A 27228-nucleotide genomic window follows, 5' to 3' on the forward strand; every position below is an offset into this window, starting at 1 on the left:
GGCAGCCTTGTTGGTATGGTTGGTCCTGATGCGAGGGACGGAACCAGACAATTTCTTGGGCTGGCTACTGGTGGGAGCGGCGAGGGCAAGAGAGGCGGTGGCCAGCACTGCTGCTGAGCGGAAGAAGGAAGGCATATTGGCGATGCTGGCGTCGACGCAGGTGAAGCGAAGCGTGGCAGGCGTGCTCTGGTTGTCGAAGTGATTGAAGAGAAGCCATGACAGCTTATATATCTCTTTCTCCACCACTCGTGGCGATCATCAAGAGTAGGCCAGTGATATGAGCAACATCGGCTGTTGCTCGTGCTCGTTTAGCATCTTTCACTCTTCGCCAGTCGCCTTGCAGTAGTCGAGACGGCTAGCGATAGTATGTCTACGTATGCTCTGGCATAAGAGGCAGGTCGGGGGTAGGCAGTGATGGCACCATGAGCGGAAGATGGAACGTGAGATGATAGCCATAGAGATCTGGGGTTACTTCCACCGACGGCATTCACAGGGCTGATTGGGCGCGAGGTCCATTGCGGTCGCTAAAAGCAGCTGGTCAGCCATTCTTATGCCCCAATCAGCAAGCGCTCCGAATCACAGTATCAGAAAGGCAGGCGACGACAGGGTAGAAACTCGGTACCTGACCACAATAAGCGTGAATTAGCAGACGAGGTTGTCGAAGCTTGTGAATGCTTATCCGATGTTTCGAGAAGCTTGGTATGCATGTTGGACGCAAGTGTCGTCGGCTTCCTTACCTCGACGGTGATCCTTCTAGGCCCGAGTAGGAAGCTGTGAGGCATATAAGCTATAAAATTCGCTTGATTCCGGCGAAATTATCAATTCAAGTAGATGATCGGCAATTCTTCTCATATGATGCTCGCTAAAGCAGAACTCTCGCGCGCAACCGGCCGGTTATCTTCAAGAGCCGTCCAGATGCTTGCGAGCTTGATGCTGCTCGTGGTTGTGATAATTGGTTGCAACCGACTAAAGCTCGGTCTGCAAAGGCGAAGTACAATCAACCGCGATCACACCTTCCGCATACATCCCAGGAACCGTGACTGAAGATTCAGCGGCGGCATTCTGTCGAGGATTGGTGTCTCGCGGTGTCCTCTTTGAATGATTGATAGTCCACAGTGCGTTCAGAGTGACGAAGACCAGCAGCGTGGAGCTTCGGCAGCAAGGCCAAAGAAGTCATGCTGTTCCGACACTGCCAGGAGATATGACTGCCACACCAAGACTTCCACCGGAGCATCGTGGATCTTTCTTCCCTTCATCACGGCCAGCATCCAGGATGGTTAACAAGACCGACTCCTTCCTGATCAGACATAAGCTCTTCACAAGCCTGATCAGATCATGAGGCTACCAAGTCTTTCAATCTTTCCGACGCAGCATGCGAGATGGAACAAGGACCGACTTGACGTCGACTCTGGCGAGTACGAGATCTCTGGCCAGATTGAACCCCGAAACTTCTCGTTGCGAGCACAATGCCATCTGGGTATCAAATCGTCCATTTCAAGTGCTCGAACTCCGAACCACTTCCTCTTTCGCCACCACCTTCATCGCCGGCTCCTCGCTCACCAGCATAGAAGACAGCATATCCTTCAACTCCCCCACAGTGTGACCGTCCGAATCATCAGACAGCATGCTGGAAACACACTCCCTCATCCGCGAGGCGTGTTGACCAGCACAACTGGCAAAGTGCTTCGGGTACTTTCCATGCCTCAACTCGTGCAGCGTATGTCGCCGCTCCATCTGGGTGTCGAATTTGCATAGCAACTCACACGCAATCACCCCTACGGCGAATATATCCAGCCGTGGACTGAAGTTGTCGTTGCTCGTAGCCGGGCGATAAATCTCGGTACCCACAGCTCGCTGAGGCGAGACGTCCTGGTCCCCAGTCTGCGTGATGTTCGTAACAAGGCCAAAGTCGCCAATACACACGCTCAAGTTAGCAGGGCCAGTCACCTTCTGTGCCCTACAATCAGCACACGACGACAAGTCGATGCAGCTCGGGTTTGGCTTGGGGTTGTCTTCGACTTTCAGAAAGACATTCGCTGGCTTTAGGTCCCGATGCACGACTTTCTGTGCATGCATGTACTCCACGCCTTCCAAGATGGCCAGGAGGATTTGTATTGATGGCTCAAAATGAAAGCAGTGGGCCAGCGGCTGGACTTCTGTTTTCTTCTTCGGTGATATGAAGTCTGCGAGAGTCATTGGATATTCCGCCATCTGCACGTAGAGTGCAACGGTTGGGCCTGGAATAGACAGCTGGCGATCATTCCGACTGGCATTTTCTGAGGTCGTGACATAGCTTTCGCTGATGTGATCGTTGGTGTTTTTCAGAAGGTGATTGTTTGAAACCCGACCGCCTGTGACCTCTCGAGATCCACTGTCGAAGGCGATACCAGGACCCATATCTTCTGTCGTGTCGGTCTGTGTTTTGATGCGGTCCAGAGCTACTGCTCCAAACGATAGCGGAGGTGTGGTTCCGAGCACAGCATCCGAGTCGGTATCTGGACTGCTGGAAGGCGGTTGAAAGCTACTTGTCGGCGACATTTCGACCCAGCTGCTGTTATAGCGAACAATGTTGGGGTGAGACAGCCGGGATAGTGAGCGAACTTCTTTCAGGATCTCGTCCACCGCAGCCTCTCCATCAGGGCCATCGTCTTGTGTACGTCTGATCTTGACAGGATCCATTGGCACCTACGAACATATTAGTAGACGTCTTTGGAGAGAGTCTAGACGGCAGCGAATTTGAGGGTAGTTGCGGGTATATGTTGACCCCCGAGAGCAGTAGGATGATTGAAAGGATAGGAGTTTCGCGCAACATACCCTTTTGACAGCATACACTTGCCCATCAACTCTGTGCTTCGCCCGGTAAACTTCTCCATACCCTCCCTTCCCAAGCAAACCGATGTGTTCGAAATCGCTTGCGTAACGTGGGGTCTGAGGCTCGTATAGCTGCATTGATCCTCGAAAAGGTGATGCAGGGCTGAATATGCCATTTCGAGAGATAGGTGAGGCACCTCCGTCTGTCAAATATCGTCTCAACGGACCCGGGACCGGCGCTTCACAAAAGTCAGCAAGTTGATCGAGATCACAGCGGTCGTGATTACGTGAATATGGCGTTCGATAGTTGGAAGAAAGATGTTCTGGGCGTCACTCACTTCTCTGTCCGCGTTGCAACGCCCGTGAAGTCGAAGGGTTGCCAGTGAGAGGCAACCTATCCAAGCCATCTCGCACCCACTGAAAGCAACAGTCAGTATAACTCAAAGAGAGGACAGAGGGTGAGAATTCAACCAACATACCTGCCTATTAGCCCCATGCTCACCCCCCTCCAACCCGGCCGAGAACAAGTTCAACGGCGCCAGATGCTGACACAGCAACTGATACCTCCTCTGAGCCTCCTGCCGAATCGCACCTTCCTCGCGACCATTCCACTCGCTGCGGACTTGATTGAGGCATCGTTCTTCGAGGAGTGCGTGAATGAGGAGATCTCGTCCCAAAGCACCACCGTTCTTGTCGATGGCGATGGATTCGTGCGAGCCGGTGTGGGAGATTTCAATATTTGAGAGATCGTTGCTTAGGGAGGCTGGAGGATGGTGTTAGTATGTGTGGACTTTACATGTTGATGGTGAGTAGTCAATTGTAGACCACTCCAACAAATGGAGATGCGAGTGTGCCAAACTCACCAGATTCCTCCTCCTCCTCATCCTCACTCCCCGACGTCTCACTCCCACTACTCTCATCCGGCCGTCGAAAGTACTTGGAAGACATCTCGCAGTAACAAGATCCGGCATTGGCGCCGAAATCTCACAGCCAGTCGAGTAGTACTGAAAAGCCCATTCGAGTCCTCGCCCGATGGAGGCGCCGCATTGAATGAGCGAATCAAATTATGAATAATGAGCGAGTGATTGTCAAGCAAAGGGCGCGTGTCGATGTCGTTCCATGTATTTCGATGTCAGTTTTTCTTCCAGCTGTCTTCTTTGAATCCAGTCATAGATCGCTGAGAAGGCGCAGGTGAGGTCTTCACATTTCAGCCTCAGGCGCAAATCTCGGCTGATCGGGCCGACCGAAACTCTAAACTCTCGTCTTCCACGCCGGGAACTCGTGTTCACTTCACGCATTCGTTCAACAACGATTCATTCTCGCGACCATGGATCTCATCACCCGCGCGAAAGACCTAGCAACAAATCCCCACAACACGAAATGGACAATCCCCCTCCAACTCCTCGGCGACGCGATCCTGTGCGGATTGATCGTGTGGAAGATTCCCTGTACCTTACCCCTTTCCAACCTCCAACATCAATCCCAACTCTCTAACGACGAAAATCGTGAAATAGACACCGAAATCGACTGGAAAGCCTACATGCAACAAATCACAATCTACATCGCCGGCGAACGCGACTACGCCAAAATCTCCGGCGACACCGGCCCGCTCGTCTATCCCGCCGCACACGTCTACATCTACCGGGCGCTCTACTACCTCACGGATTCCGGCACGGACATCTTCACGGCGCAGCTCATCTTCATCGGCCTGTACGTCGCGAGTCTGTACTTCGTGATGCAGACGTACCGGCAGGCGGGCGTGCCGCCGTGGGTGTTTCCGTTGTTGAGTTTGAGTAAGCGGGTGCATTCGATTTTTGTGCTGAGGTTGTTTAATGATTGTTTTGCGGTGGCGGGGTTGTTTGCGGCGGTGGGGCTTTGGCAGAGGCGGTGGTGGACGGTGGGGACGTTGGTGTATAGTGTTGGGGTTGGGGTCAAGATGAGTTTGTTGTTGTGTTTGCCGGCGGTGGGCGTGGTGCTTTGGCAGGCGATGGGGAGGGATCGGGCGTTTTATCAGGCGCAGAGTATTTTGCAGGTGCAGGTGAGTGATGAATGGAAGGTTGAGGTTGGAGAGGTGTGGGCTGACGTGAGGACAGACGTTGATTGCGTCGCCGTTTATCATTGGGGGTTTGAAGAGCTATGTTACGAGAGCGTTTGAGTTGTCGCGAACGTTCATGTTCAAGTGGACTGTCAACTGGCGCTTCGTGGGAGAAGAGCGCTTCTTGGGTCGGCCTTTCTCTCTCCTCCTGATCGCAGTCCATCTGTCTCTGCTCTACACCTTTGGAGCAGGGAGATGGCTGGCACCTTCAGGTTGGAGCGTCCCAGATGCGTTCGACAAGCTAATCGAACCTCCGCCAAAGGAAGAACAAGCACGCATTGCGCGCAGAGTGACTCCCAACTTCATCTTGACCGCAGTTCTCTCGTCGATGATCATTGGCTGTCTATGCGCGAGGAGCTTGCACTACCAGTTCTTCGTGTACATTGCATGGTCGACACCTTTCCTGCTTTGGAAGAGCAGTATGCATCCAGTCCTGATATATGCGATCTGCATGGCGCAAGAGTGGGCGTGGAATGTGTATCCAAGTACCAATGCAAGCTCACTCGTAGTAGTGAGCTGCTTGGCCACCACAGTCGGCAGCGTCTGGATAGGAACGAGTCCATATCTGGCTGCAAAGAAGGATGAGGCAGCCGAGAAGCCTCAACACGAGCATGCAGAATAGATCAAATTAATTCAAAAGCTTCACCCATTCAATCCTCATCATCTGACGGAGGCATCTGCGGTCCTGCATCCGAGTCCTCATCCGAATCTTGCTGATAGCTCGACTTGGTAGCCGCAAACTCCCCAGGCCAGAAGGGAGCTTTCATCCAAGCTTTAACATCGCCAACAATATTGACAATCTCGCCATCGATCTTATTCTCCCGTCCCGCCAAGGACGTCGTGTCGACGAGGACATACGACCCGCGCTTCATCCAGACGGTGGAGCGAAACTTGGCGGGCAGCTCGCACAAAAGTGCCTCACCGGAGGGCAGGGCGAGGTTGTACAGGTTCTTGCCCGCGGCATTTTTGACGCGAGCGATTTTCTGGCCCGGGGTCAGCGTCGTCGGGGGTGTCAGCGTTTCTTCCTGCACGGCTTGGACGTTGCGCTTGGGCTTGGGCATGTTGGACTAGCTTGCTTGCTACCAGGTCACGTCGGGTCAGGTCCTGCGTGGGCAAGCTGGGAGAGCTGTGGTGGTTGCAGATGCAGATCTCTCGTGCAGGATGGCTTTTGTGGTATGGAGCTCGAGGTTGGTGGCGGTGAGGGAGATGTTGTCGTCGTCGTCACGCAATACGAGGCGCGTGTGATGGTGGTCGGGTGCCGTGTCCGATGCCCAGATGCACGCAAGACTGTGATGGACAGCGGTATAGGTGAAATTTCTGGCACAGGAAGGGAATGCTCGAACGGGAGACTGGATGCATTCCATCTTCGCTAAAGTTGAGGCTAAACCTTGGGGTGCAGCAGCAGCGGCAGCAGGTCGGCGGTCGGTGATGCAGCTGCAGCCTCCCATTCGTCGCCGTCACCATGACATGGCGATAGCATCTCACCTGGCCGCATCTGTCCGCCATCATGCTGCATCACAGCTATGTACGATTGCAGTGCTCGCAGTAGTGCTCGTGATGCGCCGGTGGGGGTGAGTGAATCCCGCCGCACATTTACCCTGCGGTGTGGCTTGATGGCCCAAGCTCATTGGTAGCTTTGTTGATGTCCGTCAGTCTCGTGCGCGTAGTACATCTTCACGTGCGTGGGCGGCCGGTGTGAGGGACAAGCAGGCTGACAAGCCGTGTGCGACTGCTTTCGCTTGGTACTGGGGGTGGAAGGTCGAAAGTGCGGTGGCATTCGTCTGCATTCCCTTCTATCCATTGCGATCAGAGGTGTTGGCCAGTTTGTTTACAGCCGTTTGTTGACAGTCCCGCGTTGAGAGAGAGATAACGGGTGCATTCGAGTGGAGCGACGTGTCACCACACAACCACGTTTGGCCAGCGAAGTACAGTCAAATGTTGCGCCTGTTCCGTTCCATCAGCAGAGGGCGGAAAAAGAACGACGACTCCCCCCGCGCCGCATGGTCTCCCTTTACACGCTCGCCCGAGCGGACGCGGGTTGTAGGGCGACGATTCCCCGCCGACGACTACGACGATAACCACGACGATGAGGATCAAGACGAGTATTCGCCGCGACACCGCCTCATTGGCCGCGACGACTACTTTGGCCCGGCCGATCAGAACGAGGAGGAATTCGACGAGGATCAAGAGGAGGATATCGCTGAAGACGAGGATGAAGATGCAGTCGATACGCCACTGTTACCCATCTTCTCGGCGGCGCATCTTGACAGACTGCCCCTGTACAATGTCACACATGCCATACGCCAGCTGATTGTTCAGCGATGCGAGACGACTTTGTCTTGGGATCAGCTAAGGAGTCCGCAGATCAGCCAATTCCTCGTCAAGCCCGTCCAGAGCCAGATCAGAGCGGATCATTTCAATCGTGCTACACTATGTGCGTTGATTGCGAATTGTTTGCAGTTCCAGAAGGAGGGGCAGATAAATCCGGGCAATGTGGGTGTATCGAAGACAAGAGCTTTGATCAGCGAGTTGTTGGCTATGCGGTTGTTGAGGGAATTTTCGACACGAGAGTTGATCGATTCGTTGTCCTACGACTTCGATCCGCTACAGGGCATGACCAATGGTCCGTCGCCAGGACAGGCGACTCCCGCAGTCAACTCAGACGTACAACTGCGAAGAGCTCAAGGAAGGGTTGCGAGGGTTAGCACAATCGAGATTGCCATTCGGGCAGAGGCCAAACGATTTCTCGCACATCCACTTGTGGTCCAACATCTGGAGGCTATCTGGGCAGGGAACATCGTCTTCCATTCAGAAGCGGACAACCTGCATCGCAGACATCGTCGGTCAAAAGACCAGACGACAGGCTACGGCACTCAAGACGCACATTCGCCCAGCGCTCTTCCTGCAGATGCTGTTCTCTCGAGAAAGGCCCGCGGGATGAAACTGACCAAGAAAGCCCCTGAACCAGTCGTGGCTCGGCGAACAGTCACACTCTACAACCCACGAGATGCATCACTTTTCAAGCTCAGCCGTCTGCGTGTGCCGCGTTACAGGCAAGTATTCAGCACCCTCAGCTTCGCGACAATGCTTGCTCTGTTCGTTGCAGTTCTTGCCGAGCGAAGTCTCGTCATCACACCATTGGAGGTCTTGTTCTGGTTCTGGAGTATTGGATACATGTTGGACGAAGTCGTGGGTTTCACCGAGCAAGGCTTTGGGCTTTACATTCTCAGCTTCTGGAATGCTTTCGATCTGGGGATTCTGTTTCTGTTTGGAGTCTACTACTGCCTACGTTTGTACGGCGTCGTATTGGCAGAAGAAGGCAAACATCGAATCGCAGGAATTGCATACGATGTGCTGGCAGCGACAGCTATCCTGCTCTTCCCCCGACTTTTCAGCGTCTTGGATCACTACCGCTACTTCTCGCAGCTCCTCATTGCGTTCCGAATGATGACTGTTGACTTGATGGCCATCTTGGTGTTGATTGTTATCAGCTGCTCTGGGTTCTGGGTGGCACTTTCTCTATCCTTCGCTGACACGAGAGATGCCAATGGCGTGGCCTACTCACTCTTCCAGATCTTGATGGGCTTCACACCAGCGGTTTGGGATCACTGGAATGGATACAACATCCTTGGCAAGGGCATCATGGCCGTCTTCTTGACGATTTGTCACTTCCTGATCGTGACGATCCTCATCACCGTCTTGACCAACAGCTTCATGGCCATTGTCAAAAACGCAGAAGAAGAGCACCAGTTCTTGTTCGCGGTCAACACCATCTCCATGGTCAAGTCGGATGCACTCTTCAGCTATGTGGCACCTACGAATATCGTTGGGTGGATGCTCAGCCCGATTCGATTTCTCATCCCCCTGCGAACCTACGTCAAGATCAACCGCACAATCATCAAGATATCGCACTTCCCGATCTTGTTCATAATCTTTGCATATGAACGAGTGGTCATGGCACGGAGATCATATGCACCTGGCGACCTCATCGAGAAGACACACATCCACCAGTCACAGCCTATAGCTTTCAGCATCAACAAACCGGTCGACTATCCCACCGCTCACCGCCTGAGAGAGCCATCGGTCATCAGCTTCCGCAAAGACCGAGCACTGGACGAAGTCTTTCGAAGACCCTTCCGAGGCGACACTGTCCGTACAACCACCAAAGAAATGGACATTGATCGAGAAGATGCGAATGCAGTGGATCAGTGGATGCAAGAAGCCGATATGGAAGGCGGTGCCAGTCCACCGATGGAGCAACCTAGAAGCGTGCTTGAGCGTCTCGAGCATCGCCGGCCTCGATTCAAGCGTGCAAGCACTGCCGATCGCCTGAAGCTGATGAAGCGATCGCGGGATTTCTCGACTGCCACTAGGAGCGTGGCCAGTGATCCTGATCTAGTATCCGCCACTCAATCAAGACGGCCCTTCAAGATTGATGAGGAGACTGAAATGGAGATGAGTACTGAGACGTTGCCACAGGATACTGAAGCAGATGGAGATGATGAGATTAATGACGATTCGGATGGTGACAACGCGACTCCAGCTCTTGGTGAGAGTGCGATATCAATTCGAGAGCGGACACCTGTGAATGAAAGCGAGCCTGAGTTCTTCACACCTGCAGGCCCTGCTTCACCTTCACTGCAATTATCGCATGCAGCACGACAGCGTTTGGCATATTCTCCAGAGCTGCACCGCAGACCAGGAGCGCCGCAGCATGCACAGCCAGTCTTGCATGCACCTCGTAACCACACCCGACAGACTTCGAGTGGCACGATCCTTTTCGCGCCCCAGCTTGACTACGACTCAACGACTTCCAACCACTTGCGACCTGCAATACAACCGAAGAAGAACAGTGGAGGAACGACAACCCCAGCTAATGGCGGACCAAGTGGCACACGCACTCCCGTCAAGAGACCCGCCCCGGCCAAGGCGCGTCCTATCATGCCGGCTAGACAGAAGACAGCACCTCACGCGACTGCAGGTGGGTTAACCTTCCTCGACATGCCTAGGGCGGGCCGAAGGGATCCGTCATTCAATGCCCGCGCTCTCGATCTGGCCAGCGACCTCGGAGATAACAAGTTCGGGCCTGCTGGGATTGATGCGGGTGGGATTTCTGGTATGCCCGCGTCGTTCAGCGAGCAGATGATGCGGGAACGAGAATTGCACCGCAGAGCAGAGGAAGAGCGTCGACGGTCTGAGGAAGAGGAGAAAGGTATGGTGAATCGCATCATGCTTGCGAGGATGCATACATTGGAGGAGGGATTCCGGGAAGTTCTGAAAGAGATCAAAGACCTGAGCCAAAACGCCACCAACTCTTCCCGACGAGACAGCGAAGTCGACTCCGGCGGCGCGGCCATTCCTCCATCTGGACGTCCCAAACCGCAAAGACCCAAGATCGAAACGCAAGACAGCCACGGCGTGAGCGGACCAGGCTGGCAGACTCCCAAAACACCCATCGGCCGCATCGGAGGCAACGAAAAGGACCGGTCCCGCCGAAGCCCACGCAAAGTCCAAGTCCCCCAACGCACCAGCCGAAAAGGCAAAGAAAACGAGCGACCAACCAGCAGCGGCGAGCCTTTGAAAGTCGGCTCCAGCGAGGATGTCTTACCCGAGCAGTATCAGATCCATCAACTCGCGAGAGAAGAGCATCATAACCCGGAAGACGCGGCGAATAACCCCAGTCCGGATTCCGTGCGGAGTGTGATTGAGGTCGGGAAGGAAGATTCTGCGAGACCACCGACTGCGCCGCGGCCGGCGACGGCGATTCGGGATGAGGATGAGGGGGATGAATGAGTAGATGATATGCACGACGGATGACACGTTGGGATGAGGGATTTTATCAGCTTCTTGCTTGTGTGCTTTTTGTTGTTGTTTGGGGGCTTTCACTTCGATTCGCTCTGAAAGCAATGGATTAGATTGTATGAATAGACTCTCCCTTTCGGCATATCGATAGCGAGCGAGCGAGCGGGTTTGGGTGGCTTTGTTTTTAATGTTGTTGACGTACATGGGCATGGTTAGCGAGCATTGTCTTGTCTCTGGTCTGATTGCAGCAATTGAAAGAGTGAGAGTGACTTGTCAGAATATACAATCAGGATTTATTCATGATGGCCTTGTGTGATTGATGAAATGGTTTGATCTCGTACTTCTTCGTGGTTTTGACTGACTCCTAGTTTTCCATTCTATGCATCTGTGGCTCTTTTCACACTCTGCGCCATTCTGTAGCCGTTCATTCTCGTGAGATTTGATTACATCGCCCGAACCATTCATTCGTTAATCACACCCATCTCACCGCCCCTCCCCACCCCTCCCTTCCCACCCATCCACCCCTCGAAGAATTGAATTAATCACACCCCACCACCTACAAAACCATCAGTCCTCCTACCCCATCATGTAACATGCTCTAAGTGGGGATATGAACCTACCGGATCGATGCGGCTCCACATGGTAAGTGTTCGCATTCCGTCTTCGGTCGGCTTCTTGGCGCCAGCGGACGGCCGCCCAGGAGGTGCCTAGGGCGAGGGTGCTGAGGAGGAGGGTGTTGGTTCGTCTTTTTGCTTGAGCGTCAGTTCGTCTGTGATGGAGAGGTGGATGCGGGGGAGGTGGGATGGGGAGGGGAGGGTGAAAGGAGTGGGACGCAGGCAGGGAAATGACAGGATCCGGTCTTGGGGCACGGTGTTTGGGAATGAATAGTGTTGGGATGTGGCGAACAGCTGAGGTGAGGTGAGGTTGAGAACGACGACATACGTGATATACCGTTCCCAGGCCATGGTTCGTTATTATACCAGCTTCGTCCTTCAAATCCTATCGGTGTAGTTATCCAAGATAGAAGAAGTCCAAAATTCGAGCGGTAACGTGTCCTTTCAGCAGCGGTCGAAGTAATAAATAGCTCACCACAAGCAAGCGTTTGATGGGAAGTGAAGTGAAGTCACCAGGTCCACCTCAGGTCGGACGTTTCCCCGCGGGTTCATTAAGGTTCTGTGGGGGCCGACCCCGCATTGAAGAGCTGGGAGGGAGAAAGGGGGAAGGTGTAGCGAGAGACGTCACTTGCCTGGACGGGAAGGATGCAGCCTTGTCGAGTTTCTGTGGAGGATGTGCTCGATGCTCTTGCGGATTGGCAACGCTGGCCCTATAATTGTTGAGAGATGTCATTCTGTTTCGACTAGACACGGTCGTTGTGTTCGCGCTCGCTATAGTGCTAGGTTACGATTCGGCATAGTCGAGCGTTCTCGAACTTTGGTAGCAATTTGAAGAGACGCACGACTGCATTGCCTGGTGACGGTATTTCATGGCTCGATACAAGTAGACTCAACATGGTTTTACCGAGAGAAGAAGTAGAGTCTCGAGTTCTATGCCTTGGTTCGAACGGGAATTACTTCTCAAAGTTAGAGTATGCGTTACTCGTCCGGCTTGTGTCCTATCCTATCGATCTCTAGAGACTACGGCGGCAACCGGTCAACTTCGGTAAGCACCTCAAGTCAAAATGTACACGTGTTTGCTATGCGCCTTGGATGCAGTTACTAAATGTCTGTGTCTTCATATATCATTTGTGTCTGCACGTTTTACCTGCGCGCTGTGGAGTGGCACGACGAGACTTTAGATAGCTATTAAACACTTACTTAGGTTACCTAGGAGATGTAGCTTGTCTATAGTAAATTGATTTTCTTAAGTCGACTTATAGATGCTATTTGGTTTAATACGTCATAAGATTTAATCGGCTAAGTCTATTGTTTGTTTCTATATCTCGAAAGCAACGTACAAAGAGCGAGCGTATCGAGCGCAAAACATGCTCGTAGTTAATATTGCGAGTGACGTGAGCACTAGCTTCGATTGTGTCGAATTACGCGCCACAGATTCGATCCGTAACAAGACTCTCCTCGATCAAAGCGATCGTGTCTGCACACCAATGAGCACTCGACCATCATCACCTTCGCCACCGAGACGACTCACCCAATATGCACTCATGTGCAATAGCAGACCTGCCGGCAGATGTCGCAGTTCGATTGATCAACACAGCAGTCACTCTCTGGGAACATGGCCTCCCCATCGACGCAGCTCGTAGCGCAGTCCTGGCAACTTGTGATCAGATTTCCCGCATCAAGCCGACATTGCACACCCTCGAGACGCTTCTCCAACGATGGCGCAGGAGCCGGGACAACCCCCGGCTCGATGCCCTCGGAGTAGCTGAACTCGTCCACCTCGTCCTCGCCGTAGTAAGGCACTCCCACAGGATCTTCGTCCCGCTTCAGATCGTAGCTCCGGACGACCTGGAAACCCCTAACAGCAGTACGCACATCGGCAAGGTCGGCGCTGGAGAAAGTCCTGACGAGAGTGCGGCAGCCCACGTCTGCGAAGACCTGGAGGAGGTATCGGCCATTGCCGCCCGTGAAGCTCACTGACGAGGCGGAGCGCTGGTTGGAGATGGCGTGGCAGCTGAAGCGGCCACGACCACCGGCGACTCCTACGGACACTGCGCCGGCGAAGAAATCGGCCTCCCAAGCGTTGGCGATGGAGAGGTAGCTAAAGAGCAATGTGGTAGCTGCGAAGAACTTCATTTGGATGAGTGTGTGGAGGGCGGCTCTGATGTCGGCGAGGTTGGCAGTGTCTGGGACGGTTATGATGGTGTGGTGGTCTCTGGTGAAGAAGAGTTCAATGTCCATGTGATGGTGAAGTTGAAAGCGGACGATGGGGCACGTATTTATGTGTCCAGGGGCGAGTGCCCGAACGAAGACACTCCCATCGATCGAAGCATCATGATGTCGCCGCGGCAAGGAGATGTTGCAATGCTAATTCTTCTGGCGCCGCGTCAAAGGCAAGTCGTGTTGAGGCTGATCGTGCTGCCTTCCTCTTCCAGTACGGATCGTAGAGCATCTTGACAATACCATCAGCGCATAAGGTGGTTAGTGAGAAAGACTGACACCGTCTCATGTTGGCCAAGCCGGATCTTGGAAACGAAGATGGGTGTTTCAATGAGCCGGCGATGAGCTTCTGAGCCATGGAGTCCCTGCGTTGGTCATGTTGGGGGCAGCATTTGTAACAGAGTCGAGAGTTGGATGCCAATCGAGTAGCAATGTGTTACGTTGGTCCGAGGAGTGTGAGGACGGTGCTGGACATTATTTAATCTTGGCGTGGAGCAGGTGTTGGAGGCCTGACGTTGAAAGTTACGAGGCACTAGTTCTATGTATTCACTTCGCGCTTGGATTCAATCGGGAAGCAGCGTCCTAATGGGGAGTCCACGGCGGGCCGTCAGTACCCTAGATGTTGATCGTTCCCATCTAAGCAACCCGGGCCCAAATACGTACATAGGACGGCGAGGAGCATTATTGTTACAGCATAGCCAAGTGAGATCCCCATGTGTTATAGAGCTAGGACAAGACAAGATCTGGGTGGTCTGAGATTGCAACGGGGAGGCTCAGCCGCCAAGGCTGCGGAACCGCGCGTTCCGTGCCGACCCCGCTGAGGGCAGGTGCGGCGAGTGACATCACGAGATCTCGAACCCCAAGCGCTGGTTGCGCCAGCGGCGTTGGTGGAAGGCAGCGACCAGAACTCGTCCAGCAAGCAACAACATCCAATCCAGCAGGATCGCACTACTCGGCAAATACGATATAACGCAACGACTAGCCAACATGGCTTCCGGCTCAGCTCCAGCGACACCGTGAGTACCTCCAACCAGTCCCCAAACAAGACCACTCACTCACACTCAAACAGCCTCCTCTACGCCTGCATCGCCCACGGTAACACCATCTTGACCGAACACACCGCCTCCGCCGCGTCCGGCACCTCCAACCTCGCCTCCCTCGTCCTCCCCAAAATCAGCCACGACACCGCCGAGAAACGCACCTACACCCACAACGACAACTTCATCCACTACATCGCCGACAGCGCGCCCTCTTCCTCCGATCCCGCGTCTCTCTCCGCCGCTGGCCTTACATATCTCGTCGTATCCAAAGCTGACCTTGGCCGGCGCATTCCCTTTGGCTTTCTTGTTGAGATCAAGAAACGCTTCCTCACCTCTTACGACCCGGAGCGCACAACCTTCTCCTCATTATCCGCATATGGCGCGGCGGCGTTTAATGTGCAGCTCAAGAACCTGATGGTGGAGTACGGAACGACGAAAGCCGGACAGGATGATGCAGTGAAGAATGTACAAGGCGAGATTGAGAATGTGCGGGGGATCATGACGGAGAACATCGAGAGGGTGTTGGAAAGAGGAGAGAGGATTGATTTGTTGGTGGATAAGACGGATCGGTTGGGTGGGAGTGCGGCCGATTTTAGGGTTAGGAGTCGGGGGTTGAGGAGGCAGATGTGGTGGAAGAATGTGCGGTTGATGGTGCTTTTGGTGGTGGTTATTGTCTTTTTGATATACCTGTTTGTTGGGTTTGGGTGTGGACTGCCGGCTTGGGGCAAGTGTGTTGGAAGAGGATGAAGGTACATGGGTTTACGATTCATGGAAGCTTGTATACTTGGGCGTGCAGGAGATTGTGCCTCGGCGTACAGCACGGGGAGCTGGAGTTGTCACGATACCTCTTCCTCAAAATGGGATGTACTCATATCAATTCATCACGACCATGGCTTTTCTCTCAGGCAGAGTCTCCCCAACCAAGCATCTCCTCCAATTTCTGCTTGCTACTCTTTCCATCAGCACCATCCATCAATCCTCTCTCCTTGACCTCTTCAATCATCTAAACAGAACAAAGTCAGTCACATAACCCTGATCCAGACAACATGAGCATTCAAACTCACCTCCCTAAAGTCCTCATCCCCACCCTTCGCCTTCATCTCAAACTCCTCCCAATGATCCCTCAACCACTGCACATCATCGCCCGCCTTGGGAATCATGAAACCCGCCTCATACCCGCCAATCATGCCCCCCAACAAAATACAACTCCGCAACTCATAATCCACATCCGGATCACTCCTCTTGACCTTCGGCATCGGCACGATGCTATTCCACGCACTCACAATCTCCTCCGTCAGACTGTTCCAATCTTTTTGGGTTCTGGATGGTCCGACGCGCACGTTGGCGACGATGTGGTTTCCCGCGCGGCGTTTGCCCGCGACGTAGGTGATGTGGGAGGTGGCGTCGGTGAATTTCACGTTGACGAAGAGGCGTGGGGTTGTGAATTTCGTGGAGTGGATTGTGGTTATGGCGGTGGCGAGTTCGTCCATTTGGGCGGTGGTTAGGGGGCAGATGTGTTGGACTTCGTAGAGAGGCATTTTTGGATGTTGGTTCTGATTTTGTTTCTTCTTGCAAAAGTGGTTGGGTTCTGGCTCAAGCTATGTTGTCAGGATGAGGTCTGGAGTGTTGAATGATCTGTCGATGTTCTGATCCCTATTGATGGCAATTCAGGCTGCTTCTTTCTTTCACGTTCGCGTAAGATGGAGAGGCCTGGGCATGCGAGAGAAAAGAGAGAGATGAAGTCGAAATTAAACTCGGGAGCTCAGAGAGCTCAATGGGCGAGGCCTGCCGAATGACGAAGCCGGGGAGAGCTCCAGTTTCCAGACAAGCTCCCTTGTCTCCGAGCCGACGTCAGGAGCTGAGTTGAGCTAGAACAACTACCTCACGATGTATACCTTTCTGACGTGCACTTCTAGAGCCTCGAATTGTCGTGCCGCAGCACTCGTCGATAGACAACGACATACATGCACAAGACATCTCTCCGCACGGCACGCTCGCGACTCTATCGCACCGTTCGAGGCCCAAGGTGACCTCCAATCTCGAGATGGGTCACAAGGCCAGCAACAAGAAGCCCTCCTGGCCGCCGAAGCAAGTATCGTACGTCACGCATTACAAGAAAGCGTAGTCCCATGATACCAAAGGTTTGGCTTGCTCGCAGGATACTCCAAGCGGCCCTCAACGCATACAAGTCAAGGGTCAGGTAAGCAAGACGACACGGCTGCCATGACCGCCCTTGCTTGTATCTAATCAGCCCGCCTGGCAACTGTTTCGAGGATCCCAAGATCTGACGCTCTGCCCGACCGCAAGACTTAACGACTATCAACGTTGTACTCGAGGCCCAGAAGTTGCCAAGTTTGTCCAAGTCTTCTTTACCTACCGGATCTGTACTAGAACATAGGCCCATGTGCCGAATAAGGCAGGTCAATCAACCAATTCTATTGATTCCAAGAAACGGCACGCGACCTTATCAAGTACAAGGCACGGTTTGTCTAGCGGTGCACGCTCCGTGTCGAATCAGAAAAATTGTCGAGTTGGCAGTTGCCAAATATGGACTCGCATAGCAGCCGCATAAGCGTCTTCTGATGGAGGTGCCAAGCACAACGCAGCCGCCCAGCGCCTTGTGTAGCACTCAAGATGGGGTGAGGTGATAGTGAAGAGGACGCACAGCATTATAAGAAGCGTCCAAGAACAAGCAAACGTGGCAAGTCAACCAGCATCTCCTTCAAGACTCATCAACAATGGTTTGGGCAATCCAGGCTGCAGCCCTTTCCAGCCTCGTGCTTGCTGTCGTTGCACATCCACATGCGAGAAGTTCGGAGCATCAATTACATGCTCGTCAACTGACCTCGACAATCGACCGCTTTCGTCCTCGGCAACGAGCTACATACGTTGCAGAGTCCAGAGATGTCTCTACTCTTTCCGTCTCTACTTCTTCTGGCGACTACGTTCAAGTGGCCGAGACACATTTGAGGAGGATACATCCGGAAGCTGAGTTTCGTCGTGCTAGTGACAACTATGTGTCCGGCAATGGTATTGGACGTGTCTACTTCAAGCAGACTCTTTTTGGATTTGACATGGATGACGCCGACTTTAACGTGAACGTAAGTTGTGCTTAACTTGAAAGTCGAGGTCGACTGACCAACAAACTCCTGAATAGGTCAAACCCGATGGCAGTATCTTCTCATACGGAGACTCGTTGTACACTGGACCATTGCCAGATGCTGCACCAGCTGCTGCTGCGTTGATCAATCCAGAGCCAGCTCTTGAGACTGTTGCCGACGTCTTGGCTCTCCCGATCACTCCTTCGGAAGGCGATTATGTCGAAGAGAGTCAAACCTCGTTCACGGTTCAAGGTCTTTCAAACGTTGTGGCCCCGCCTGCTGGCCAGTTGGTCTACTATCGTACACCCGAGGGATCGCTCGCTCCTGCATGGCGGATTGAGACCGACCTTGACGATCATTGGCTCACCACATACCTTCAGGCAGAGGGAGGTAGTGAGGTCTTGGCCGTGACTGACTACATTGCCGACAACAGCTACGAAGTCTTGTAAGATGCCACGTTCATTACCCGCCAATCGAGTGGAAGGCTGATAATATACGTACAGTCAGTGGCCAACCAACGATCCCCTGAACAATCGCCGAAGGAATGATGTCCTTCCTCGCGACCGCGAAGCGAGCCCTCTTGGCTGGCATCGCGATGAGAGCCAACGATACTTCGAGACTCGAGGTAACAATGCCATCGCACAGCCAAATACAGATGGCGATGCCGAGTTCCTCAGCGAACCAAGGCCAGAAAGCCGCCTCCTGATCTTCCGCGCTCCATTCAACCAAGCTTGGGAACCAAAGCAATACATTGAAGCCTCCACAATCCAGCTCTTCTACACATCGAACAAGTTCCGCGACATCCTCTACGTTCTCGGCTTCAATGAGGCCGCCGGCAACTTCCAGACCTCCAACTTTGGCCGTGGGGGTGTCGGAAACGACAGCGTCCAACTCAACACCCAGGATGGCTCAGGCCTGAATAACGCCAACTTTGCCACACCACCTGACGGTCAGATGGGTCGGATGCGGATGTACGTCTTCAACTCCACTGTCCCAAACCGTGACAGCTCTTTCGAAGCCGGCATCGTCGTTCACGAATACACCCATGGCTTGACCAACCGCATGACTGGTGGCCCTGCCAATTCCCGCTGCCTCAATGTCCTGGAATCGGGGGGCATGGGGGAAGGGTGGTCCGACTTCTACGCCACCGCGCTGCGCATCACCGGCCGCGATACTCGCACCGTCGACTATCCCATCGGAGACTACGCCACAGGTCGTCCAGGCGTGGGCATCCGCGCATTCGTCTACAGCACCAACATGCAAACCAACCCATACACATACTCTAGCCTGAACGGCCTGACTCGGGTCCACCAGTACGGCACGGTATGGTGTACGATGCTGTACGAGATGCTGTGGAACCTCATCGACGCCCATGGCAACACGGACCGAATCGAGCCTTCGCTGGATCGGAATGGCATCCCACGAGATGGAAGGTACTTGGGTATGAAAATCGTGTTGGATGCGCTGGCGTTGCAGCCTTGCAATCCGACTTTCGTCCAGGCGAGAAATGCTATCGTGGATGCGGATACGGCGTTGACCGGGGGCGAGAATCGGTGTAACATTTGGAAGGCGTTTGCGAAGAGGGGGTTGGGGGAGAATGCGGCGAATGTGGGTGGGGTGTATACCGATGATTTCACGGTCCCGGCGGGAGTCTGTTGATGCGTTGACGCGGGGCGTAGTTTAGCCTGACTCTCTCTACTATTCCAGCAACTGCATCTCAACGCACTCCCTCCAATCCGAACCTTTCTCCCCAGCACCATCTCCATCCCATCCGAACCACACCTGATCCATTCACAACAAATCCTCAACCCCATCCCTGATACTCTCCTCAACTCCAGTCCACCCCTTCAACCCCCAAAACTCCCTCAAGATCTTCTCAGCCTTATCCCGCGGCTTAATCTCCGAAAGATCATCAAGCTCATCCGGCGGCGGGTTCGGAATCTTCGCATTCTTCGGTGCAAGCTCCCGTAGAATCTCGATGACTTTCGTCCACTTGATGGGTTCGGCGAAGGCGAAGACTCGCTGGTGGTTGAGGGATGGGTCGAGGAGGGCGGCGATGTGGAGTTTGGCGCAATCTTCGACGTTGACGAACCATTCTGATATGCAGTGTTAGTTGGAAGGATATTCGCAGTAATTTTTGTAGGAATGGGATATTCGTACGTGGTGGAGTGATGCTGAGTGCTTCGGCATCGCCAACGAGGAGACGGCGTACCCAGCCCATGGTGCTGCCGGGGATCTCTGGTGTTAGGATTTTACCATACTGCAAGCGATCAGCACAATTATGAATATCATCATGAGTAAGAGCAGCGCTTACATTCGCCGCCGGCAGCACAGTGTTGACAGCAAAGTTGACCGGGTTCTCCTTAACATATTTCCACAGCGCTCGCTCTCCCTCTGTCTTCGATGCGGCATAGACGGTATAGGGGAGAACTTCCTTAGGCGTCTTGGGATCCGATGCTGCTGCGACTGATGCATCGTTCCATGTGTCTGTGCTCAAGTGGTTAGTCGTGGGTCATTCATACGCGGTTGGATACTTCAAATACTGTGGCTGACCTTCTTCAATGACGATTCCCTCAACTCCAGGCTGAGGCATCAGACAGGCGGTCGAGGACGACGTAAGCACCAAGCTTTTGATACTCGGCACCCTCGCAGCAACCTTGACCACATTAATTGTGTGCGCAACCGTTCCTTTGATGACTTTCTCGGCGTCGGTATCAAGGCTGAGGTCTGATGCCTAGCAAAGCAGTCAGCCTGAGCCGTCTAATCTCGTTTCCACTGTACTTACCACGTGTACAATCCCATCCACGCCCTGAAGAGCTCGTTCAAACTCAGCCTGGACGCTGAGATCGGGGATAATCGCCAACTCGAACTTGCCGGGTCCATACTTGTCGTCGAAGAACTTTTGCAGCCATGGCTTGTCACTGCGCACAGTTCCTCGGACACGGTACCCTCCATGTAGAAGTATGTCTAAGATGGTGGATCCGATGTAGCCATTTCCTCCAGTGACCAGCACCAGCGAGCGGCCGGGCTCCAATCTCAGTCCTGTTTTGTTCATGGTGTTCTAAGAGCGACAACAGGAGTCTTGCAATGTAGTAGGGAGGACGTGGCGAGCGTGACACAGCAAATGAAATGTTCCTATTCAATATCGACGCAACTTGGATTGTTTTCGCGTACACTATGTGGTCATATATAGGCCAGCTGAAGCTCAGAGCACAGTAAGCATGAAGTCTATGCTTGCTAGGTACAGTAGCTAGCCGCTTGAGGGGTAGCACTTCGGTAATTCAAAGAGCAGCCTGAAGGATCCCTCGAAGGAGAAAATGGCGTCGCCGAGTTGAGAATTCAGGATGGTGTTCCGACACGGCTTCATATAAGCTGTTGCCAAACTCTGCCGTGATGACTGCTACGTGTTAGGTAAGCCGTAGGGCGCTTGATGGGTGAGTGTCATGTAGTCCAGGCTCGGAACGCCAAGGCGAGACCGTCTTCGATGGCGATGACGAATGTTCGTTTCCTCATCAGAACTTCAATCCAGGCCGTTGTTTCGGTGCGGTGACTGCGTGAAGCCAACACGTTTCAAAGAAACATACATGTTCTTCGATGGCATTGCACGATGCCTCTCGCACGGGATGCGAACGGCGCATCTTGCTCTCGTGCTGATAGGTCCGTACGCCCATACCGCCGCCACCAGCAATTGCCGCCAAAGTTTAGTTTGTTCGGCGAACAGCTCAAAGCGGCAGAGAATTTGGCTCACGGACGAAGGCAATTCATCCGACTTTCTCAGCAGAGCAATGTTCGTCTCCCAGGAAGACATCGCTTCCTGGCAAGACCGGCAAACCAGTAGGGATGGCATTTTCCAGGTCCATGTCCCTGGACCCGGAGGCTGTATGGATTCTGGCATTATTCGTCGGAAGCTTGGCCCATGTTGGAGACCATGCCGCACAATGAGCAACGAGGTCTCTTCGTCCAGTAACACTGGTATCTGCTCCTGATCGGCGGATACTTTTCAATGGACAGTGCAGACCGTGAAGGCCAGTGGGTTGGTCCAAGCTCGATTTGGCCCGGAAAGAAGGGGTCTAGCATTTGCGGTGCCTCGTATCTTCTCATGTTCCTGTCTCGCCATGATCGACAGGTATCGCAGGATTTTGGCCATTCCGCCAGCACTCGTCCAATGCTTTCCAGAATCCCGGGAACGCTAACATTGACGTCTGCACAGCGTCTTCACCTTCATCTGCGACACAGGGTGGGAAGTCTTCTGACATCAGTTGCACCGCCAACATTGCATAGTCCAGTGGAGCTTTACGTGAGGGAAAGATTGTGTCGAGGCTCGTGAATTCGCCGACATCGTCCCCGAAATCTTCCATGCGCAAAGGGGGTGCGACTGGCTGGTCGGTTCGCACATAATTGAGTATCTCGGTCAAGGCTTCGGGATGTGCTTTGATGGCCTGGTCCATTACATTTTCAAACGCATCCCGCCGACCGCATCGGGCACATAGTTGAAGCATGGCAACGAAGGTCTGAATTCCAATCGTCTCGGAATTCCACTTGCTACCAGAGTAGCGCGTGCTCTTCCACTTCAGAGTCTGAATCTGCTTCCAGATTGTGAGGCCAGAGTTCCAGTCCCGACGTTGGGTGCAATCTCGCAGAATCGTTCCCAAACCACTGATACACAGGCTCCAGCCTTCTTGTGCCATGTTCTTGCAGATTTGAAGTGCAGCTTCGAATCCGCTGAAGTTCAAGACACCGTTCACCAGAGCACCGAACACCATCGGCGTAGGGTATGGCAACTGAATGATCGTGCCCATGCCATGGTTCTTTCCATTTTCGCAATGAATAAGACGACTACTGTTCTCCTGATAGATGGTTGTGTGTGGTGAAGCGTTCATAAGTCCGCCAAAATCACCGCGCATTCGCTGGATCCACCACCTGAAATTGCCCGCATCGCCAGTGGCACTGTGGAAGTTGAGCACAGTGGCGAGAGTGACTTCATTTGGTCGAGCCATTGTTCGTAACATCGCGTGAATGACGTGTTCTGTGTGCTTCACCTGCCGCAAGTCGAAAAGTCCAACTAATAGGCTGTTGTACGTGTCGATGTTTGGAGGCGCGGTGGACAACGATAGCTGGTAGCAGATCTTGGCCATGAGAGCTGGCACAGTGTATGATCCGGCCTCTGTCTGTTGTACAAGGTCTCGTAATGTTTGGTTCAAACTCCGCGTTGTATCGTGGAATTCACCATCGGCGTCCACAATGTATCTGCACAGCGAGATATCGCCTTCGTCACGCCTGAACCAGCCTTGAAGATAACGTTCTGATCCCATACGCTCAAGACGGTCGAGATCTAGCATTTTCTGTGTGATGTTCCTGTGCAATTCTCGCTCAGACATGGTCAGGTACTTGGTGTATGCACTTGGTACGGCGCTCGCAGCCTCCTGGCTCAGGCCTCTCTTTCGCAGCTCGTTCCAGGTTTGTAGCATGAAGATATCGGTGGATATCATGCAGCGTTCGACTTTGTACGGGCCCCAACCTCGAACTTCAAACTTTCTCTTGAAGTAGTTCGGCGCGTAGATCGATTGCGGAGGCAGCCACGTCGGATCTGGATCTGAGCCTGTATTTTCAGGCCATTTCGGTCTCGTTTTCCTCTTGCTACTGCTGTCAAGGTTGGCCGCGAGTGCCTGCAATGCCTCGTCACCTTCAAAGATGCTCACGTTGCTTGCCCGAACGTGGTTCAGGTCTTGCAATCCTTCGTCCTGTACGAAAGCCGGCGTTTCTTCCAGCTGTTGTGCAGGCATCGAGGCATGGTCATCGTCTTCCGGGCCTTCGTATGTGTTACCAGCGCCAGCTGCGAGCTCTTGCGACTGTGCCTGGTCTCCAGTGCTGCCCATGATCCCATCCTTCTCCTTTTCATGCGCACTGCCCTGCTCAGCATCGACGTCCAACTTATGCAAAGTATAGCCATATTTCGCTTTTCCCTTCCGCTCTTTGACCTCCTCAATTGCCTGCCGACTCAACACATCCTCCAAGCCATCATACTCGCCCAGCTCTTGCTTGATGTCCGCAATCGCCTGATCCCACTTCTCCCGCCTCTGGACCTTATACAATGCATCCCAACTTGCTGCTGCTGCAAATATGCCCGAGTACCAGATCGTCGAGGAGGTCCAGAATTGAGGTCGTCTCGCCGCGGAGGTGGCCGTGCTCCTGGCAACTCCCTGGGCGGCCGAGAGGCATTGAGGGCATCGACAGGAGCCTCGTATTTGCGCAGCCCGGGTCCAGAGAGCGAGCATTATCTGTCCATGGTGCGAAGAGTGGTGTGTGAGGTATTGACATGTAATAATGCGCAATCGCTGCGATGGATTCAAGATTGGCTTGTGCCGGTCGGCCCGACCAGCCGGAATGGAAACCTGAGGCATCAAATAGCGAGGCTCCTGCCATTTACGAACACATTGAGACGAGAGTCAGGAATGTGAGGATAGATTCTACTTTTTGGCATGGTCAATGGTTTGTTAAATCTCTACGTACTTGTCAAAAGTTCTATCGAGATTTCCATCAGATCGCGAAGTAGAAAAGACGAATACACGAGGTACATACGCGATCCCTATGGCTGCCATCCGGGTCCTGCGTGTTTTGCCTCTCTATCATTTCCGAAGTCCCCTTCCAACTCAACCCTTTCCCTGGTCGCAGGAGCCTCAACTGGACCTTGCACAAAATTTGGTGGCAGTTCTACCACGTCTTGACCACCTGACTCCAAAGGGCTGTCCTTCTCCACACTGCTCACGTACCCGGTCGTCGGCGTCGCAGATGCGAGAGCTGTAGATGCAGGCGTGACTTTGGCATCATCTTTTGCTGGACTGTCTTGAAGCAACATGGAATGAGATTCACGCTGCCCGTTTCTCCTCCTCCGCATGCAGAGCCAGACTGACAAGCCAGAAATGGCTACGACGAGAGGTATTCCAACTCCTAACCCAACCCCGAGACCAATCTTGAGCGTTGTATCAGTTTGTTGGTCGCGAATGTAAAACCTCGTGCTATTGCTTGTGCAAGTCTGACAGCTCTGGTTGTTTGTGTTGTAGAGATAAAGCCAGAACGCATCATTACGGTCCATGTTCTTGGTGAGTTTGTGCGCAGACCAGGCGTGCTCGCTGACTCCTGGACCGACGCCCTCTGCGCAACACGCTATTAGCACGCGTGCCTTCATAAAATTACATCTGGGACTGTCTTACCTTCCAGCTTGTTGTGTGCGGTGTTGCCGAGGGAGTTAGGGCCTTGATAGATATACAACGAGGTATTTGGCCAGGTTGAGGTCCATGTGAATTTGACATACTGCTTGGGGTAGAGGTCTTTGATCTGGGGACTAGGCTGTGGAGGCGGGTACTGGATCTGGAGCGTGTTCTGTGCTCGGACGACAGCGAGAGTGGCGAGGATGATGAAAGGCCATACCGAAGATACGCTCAATCGGTAACATGCCATTTTTTGAAGGGAAGCGTAAGAGATGGCGTCGTCAGGTTTTGAAAGGGACACGCAGAATGTATGAAGATTTCCTCCAAGAATAAACCCAAGGTCTGCACTCACAGCTGCGGTTTGACGTGTCTTGATCCCACAATTTCAGCCTCACGAATGTGGTTGTACAAATGATGGCTGAGGCTGCAAGGGCTCCAGGATCGTCCTATCAGGGACATTGAGACCAATCGTTGACCGGCGCTACAGGGCACTGTACATGGCGCATGCTCTCCATGCTCAGCTCCAAGGAGTATCATGATCGGATTGCTGTTTTAGACCAAGTATCTTCTTGGCTGCCGGACGGAACTTGTGTCCTTGCTCATCTAGTCGTCGGCGGTCCAGGAGCAGGGGACTCAGGCTGACTTCGGACAGGCAGGCATGAAGAATCGTGATGGGAGCAGTACGCTGGCGACATGCCCCTGATAGAAGTCGGGTTGTGATCTTGACGAGTGCATGCTGAAGTCTTGCTTTTAAGCTTTCGTGTCGGGTAGCGAGGCGCTTGCTTATCTAAGCTGCAAACTTCGATATAGCCCTCCGTAGTCGTTATCTGATCCGTGTCGCCAATCTCCAACTTCACCTCTCCAAAATTCACCTCTCCAAACTTCACCTCTCCAAACTTCACCTCTCTATACATCACCTCTCCATACATCACGCGCGACATCAGCTTGTCCTAAGATGGAAGGACCCATCGCACGCCAGTCACGTATATGAGCTGGTCTTGGCTTATTATACATCCTGGCCATGTTCAGGGGCGCCGCTGGACTTGAAATGCTCTTGCATAGGACAAGTGTGGTAGAGAGACCTTGAGCTCTCGTCACTTTGGGCGGCTTCTTTTACCATGAATTTCACCTGGGCGGGAGGCTTTCACAGTACGAAATATACGGATCTCATTGGAAAGCCTTAGCACGAAGTTTCCAAAGTGCACGTCCAACAACCGATACTTCGAGCCCACTAGCTTCGCTGCTGGGACTGTCCTGTGTGTCCTGACTAGCGCATGCATATCCAGCGCCGTCGGCTCGAAGGCGTCCTTGCCCCTTTGACAATCGAAGTAAAGTCATATCGACAATCTCCTTCATTGCCGAAAACGATAGAAGAGATTTGTCAATCAGATCGGCGCCGTGGTTGATCCGCGCCTGGATGCCGCTTTTCACATGGAGAACTGGCTACAGCGGGTGACTCAAACAATTCGCGAGACGCCTTAGATACAGCTATGGCAGCACAATCGTCAATCTGGCCAAACGGAGACTGATGTGGACTTCGTCAGCCTTTCAACCCTCGGATCGATTCCGCTCGGCCCTGGTCGCTATCAGTTGTCAGTATGTTCTCACAACTCTTTGCGGTGAATTGTGATACTCGTCACTTTGATGAGTTGCACCGTCACGAAAGCCGTACACGCCTTTTGCTGCAAGTTTGACGTTATTAAAGCCATGACTGCTTCCCGTCAAGCCTCGCATCGCCAACACTCTCCAGCTGGCACCCTCAGCATCATCTACGGCATCGAAACCGCCGATTCACCATCTCAAGCAACTAGACGGTCAAATTGCCTCACTCGATCGGACGCCACAAACTCTCACGCTATTGAAGCTTGACGTGGCGCAGATGGCGCAACAATGCAAACTATGGTATCATCTTCCAAATAAGGTTTCGAGCGAATGGGTTCGCAGCTCATTCTTTCTATTAAGATCTATTGTACAGCGCCGAACTGGTTCGTGGCTCACACGTGCATGAGCCGCAATTGATCGCCTCTGCCATTGCCGCATATGGCAATATCATACTTCATGTCTGTTGGTCACAACTCTTTGATGCGGTTTGCGCTCCGAAAGCCAGCCGTCACAGCGTCAGGATTTCGAATAGCCATCGTGAGTTTTCTTGAAGCTTGATCGGGATGCGACGAACGCTTCGCACTCAACAAGCTCAGACTTCTTTGTTGAGTGATCACGGCTTCCAGCATTCGGAGGAATTGACCCGTCTCCGTCTGCAGTATTCTCGGTCCCTTGGACGGTCTCCCTCGCTGGCCAGAAAAGACCATGGTTCACATAGTAGCGGAGACGACCTCA

At 53.2% G+C, this 27228-nt stretch overlaps 12 protein-coding genes across 12 annotated transcripts; 4 read left to right on the top strand and 8 right to left on the bottom strand.

Moving 5' to 3' along the window:
- Positions 1-1494: 1494 nt before the first annotated feature.
- On the bottom strand, positions 1495-3759 carry M409DRAFT_23648 (uncharacterized protein; the record flags this gene model as incomplete). The annotated part of the gene is made up of 5 exons (XM_033806880.1): positions 1495-2685; positions 2815-3050; positions 3150-3228; positions 3291-3574; positions 3675-3759. 5 exons carry the CDS (start codon positions 3757-3759, stop codon positions 1495-1497), a joined length of 1875 nt encoding a protein of 624 aa, XP_033666805.1.
- A 379-nt stretch (positions 3760-4138) lies between these two features.
- M409DRAFT_66871 (glycosyltransferase family 58 protein) lies at positions 4139-5528 on the top strand (the record flags this gene model as incomplete). The annotated part of the gene is made up of 3 exons (XM_033817142.1): positions 4139-4259; positions 4326-4849; positions 4905-5528. 3 exons carry the CDS (start codon positions 4139-4141, stop codon positions 5526-5528), a joined length of 1269 nt encoding a protein of 422 aa, XP_033666806.1.
- A 28-nt stretch (positions 5529-5556) lies between these two features.
- M409DRAFT_55286 (uncharacterized protein) lies at positions 5557-5967 on the bottom strand (the record flags this gene model as incomplete). Its single annotated transcript, XM_033812960.1, has 1 exon — positions 5557-5967. One exon carries the CDS (start codon positions 5965-5967, stop codon positions 5557-5559), a length of 411 nt encoding a protein of 136 aa, XP_033666807.1.
- Positions 5968-6841: 874 nt separating this feature from the next.
- Positions 6842-10699, top strand: M409DRAFT_66873 (uncharacterized protein; the record flags this gene model as incomplete). Its single annotated transcript, XM_033817143.1, has 1 exon — positions 6842-10699. The coding sequence occupies one exon, from the start codon at positions 6842-6844 to the stop codon at positions 10697-10699; it is 3858 nt and encodes a 1285-aa protein (XP_033666808.1).
- A 551-nt stretch (positions 10700-11250) lies between these two features.
- Positions 11251-12218, bottom strand: M409DRAFT_55288 (uncharacterized protein; the record flags this gene model as incomplete). Its single annotated transcript, XM_033812961.1, has 3 exons — positions 11251-11264; positions 11329-11707; positions 12165-12218. The coding sequence occupies 3 exons, from the start codon at positions 12216-12218 to the stop codon at positions 11251-11253; spliced, it is 447 nt and encodes a 148-aa protein (XP_033666809.1).
- Positions 12219-12864: 646 nt separating this feature from the next.
- M409DRAFT_55289 (uncharacterized protein) lies at positions 12865-13563 on the bottom strand (the record flags this gene model as incomplete). The annotated part of the gene is made up of 1 exon (XM_033812962.1): positions 12865-13563. The coding sequence occupies one exon, from the start codon at positions 13561-13563 to the stop codon at positions 12865-12867; it is 699 nt and encodes a 232-aa protein (XP_033666810.1).
- Positions 13564-14529: 966 nt separating this feature from the next.
- On the top strand, positions 14530-15329 carry M409DRAFT_23653 (uncharacterized protein; the record flags this gene model as incomplete). Its single annotated transcript, XM_033806881.1, has 2 exons — positions 14530-14558; positions 14612-15329. The coding sequence occupies 2 exons, from the start codon at positions 14530-14532 to the stop codon at positions 15327-15329; spliced, it is 747 nt and encodes a 248-aa protein (XP_033666811.1).
- A 154-nt stretch (positions 15330-15483) lies between these two features.
- Positions 15484-16120, bottom strand: M409DRAFT_23654 (uncharacterized protein; the record flags this gene model as incomplete). Its single annotated transcript, XM_033806882.1, has 2 exons — positions 15484-15585; positions 15647-16120. 2 exons carry the CDS (start codon positions 16118-16120, stop codon positions 15484-15486), a joined length of 576 nt encoding a protein of 191 aa, XP_033666812.1.
- A 1200-nt stretch (positions 16121-17320) lies between these two features.
- On the top strand, positions 17321-19342 carry M409DRAFT_66876 (uncharacterized protein; the record flags this gene model as incomplete). Its single annotated transcript, XM_033817144.1, has 3 exons — positions 17321-17683; positions 17740-18128; positions 18187-19342. The coding sequence occupies 3 exons, from the start codon at positions 17321-17323 to the stop codon at positions 19340-19342; spliced, it is 1908 nt and encodes a 635-aa protein (XP_033666813.1).
- A 132-nt stretch (positions 19343-19474) lies between these two features.
- On the bottom strand, positions 19475-20738 carry M409DRAFT_23656 (uncharacterized protein; the record flags this gene model as incomplete). The annotated part of the gene is made up of 5 exons (XM_033806883.1): positions 19475-19779; positions 19844-19943; positions 19998-20170; positions 20237-20417; positions 20469-20738. The coding sequence occupies 5 exons, from the start codon at positions 20736-20738 to the stop codon at positions 19475-19477; spliced, it is 1029 nt and encodes a 342-aa protein (XP_033666814.1).
- A 1042-nt stretch (positions 20739-21780) lies between these two features.
- On the bottom strand, positions 21781-23958 carry M409DRAFT_23657 (uncharacterized protein; the record flags this gene model as incomplete). The annotated part of the gene is made up of 1 exon (XM_033806884.1): positions 21781-23958. One exon carries the CDS (start codon positions 23956-23958, stop codon positions 21781-21783), a length of 2178 nt encoding a protein of 725 aa, XP_033666815.1.
- Positions 23959-24269: 311 nt separating this feature from the next.
- Positions 24270-25141, bottom strand: M409DRAFT_23658 (uncharacterized protein; the record flags this gene model as incomplete). The annotated part of the gene is made up of 2 exons (XM_033806885.1): positions 24270-24835; positions 24895-25141. The coding sequence occupies 2 exons, from the start codon at positions 25139-25141 to the stop codon at positions 24270-24272; spliced, it is 813 nt and encodes a 270-aa protein (XP_033666816.1).
- Between the last annotated feature and the right edge of the window lie 2087 nt (positions 25142-27228).

This window comes from Zasmidium cellare, assembly GCF_010093935.1.
Source record: "Zasmidium cellare ATCC 36951 unplaced genomic scaffold M409scaffold_20, whole genome shotgun sequence".
NCBI lineage: Eukaryota > Fungi > Ascomycota > Dothideomycetes > Mycosphaerellales > Mycosphaerellaceae > Zasmidium > Zasmidium cellare.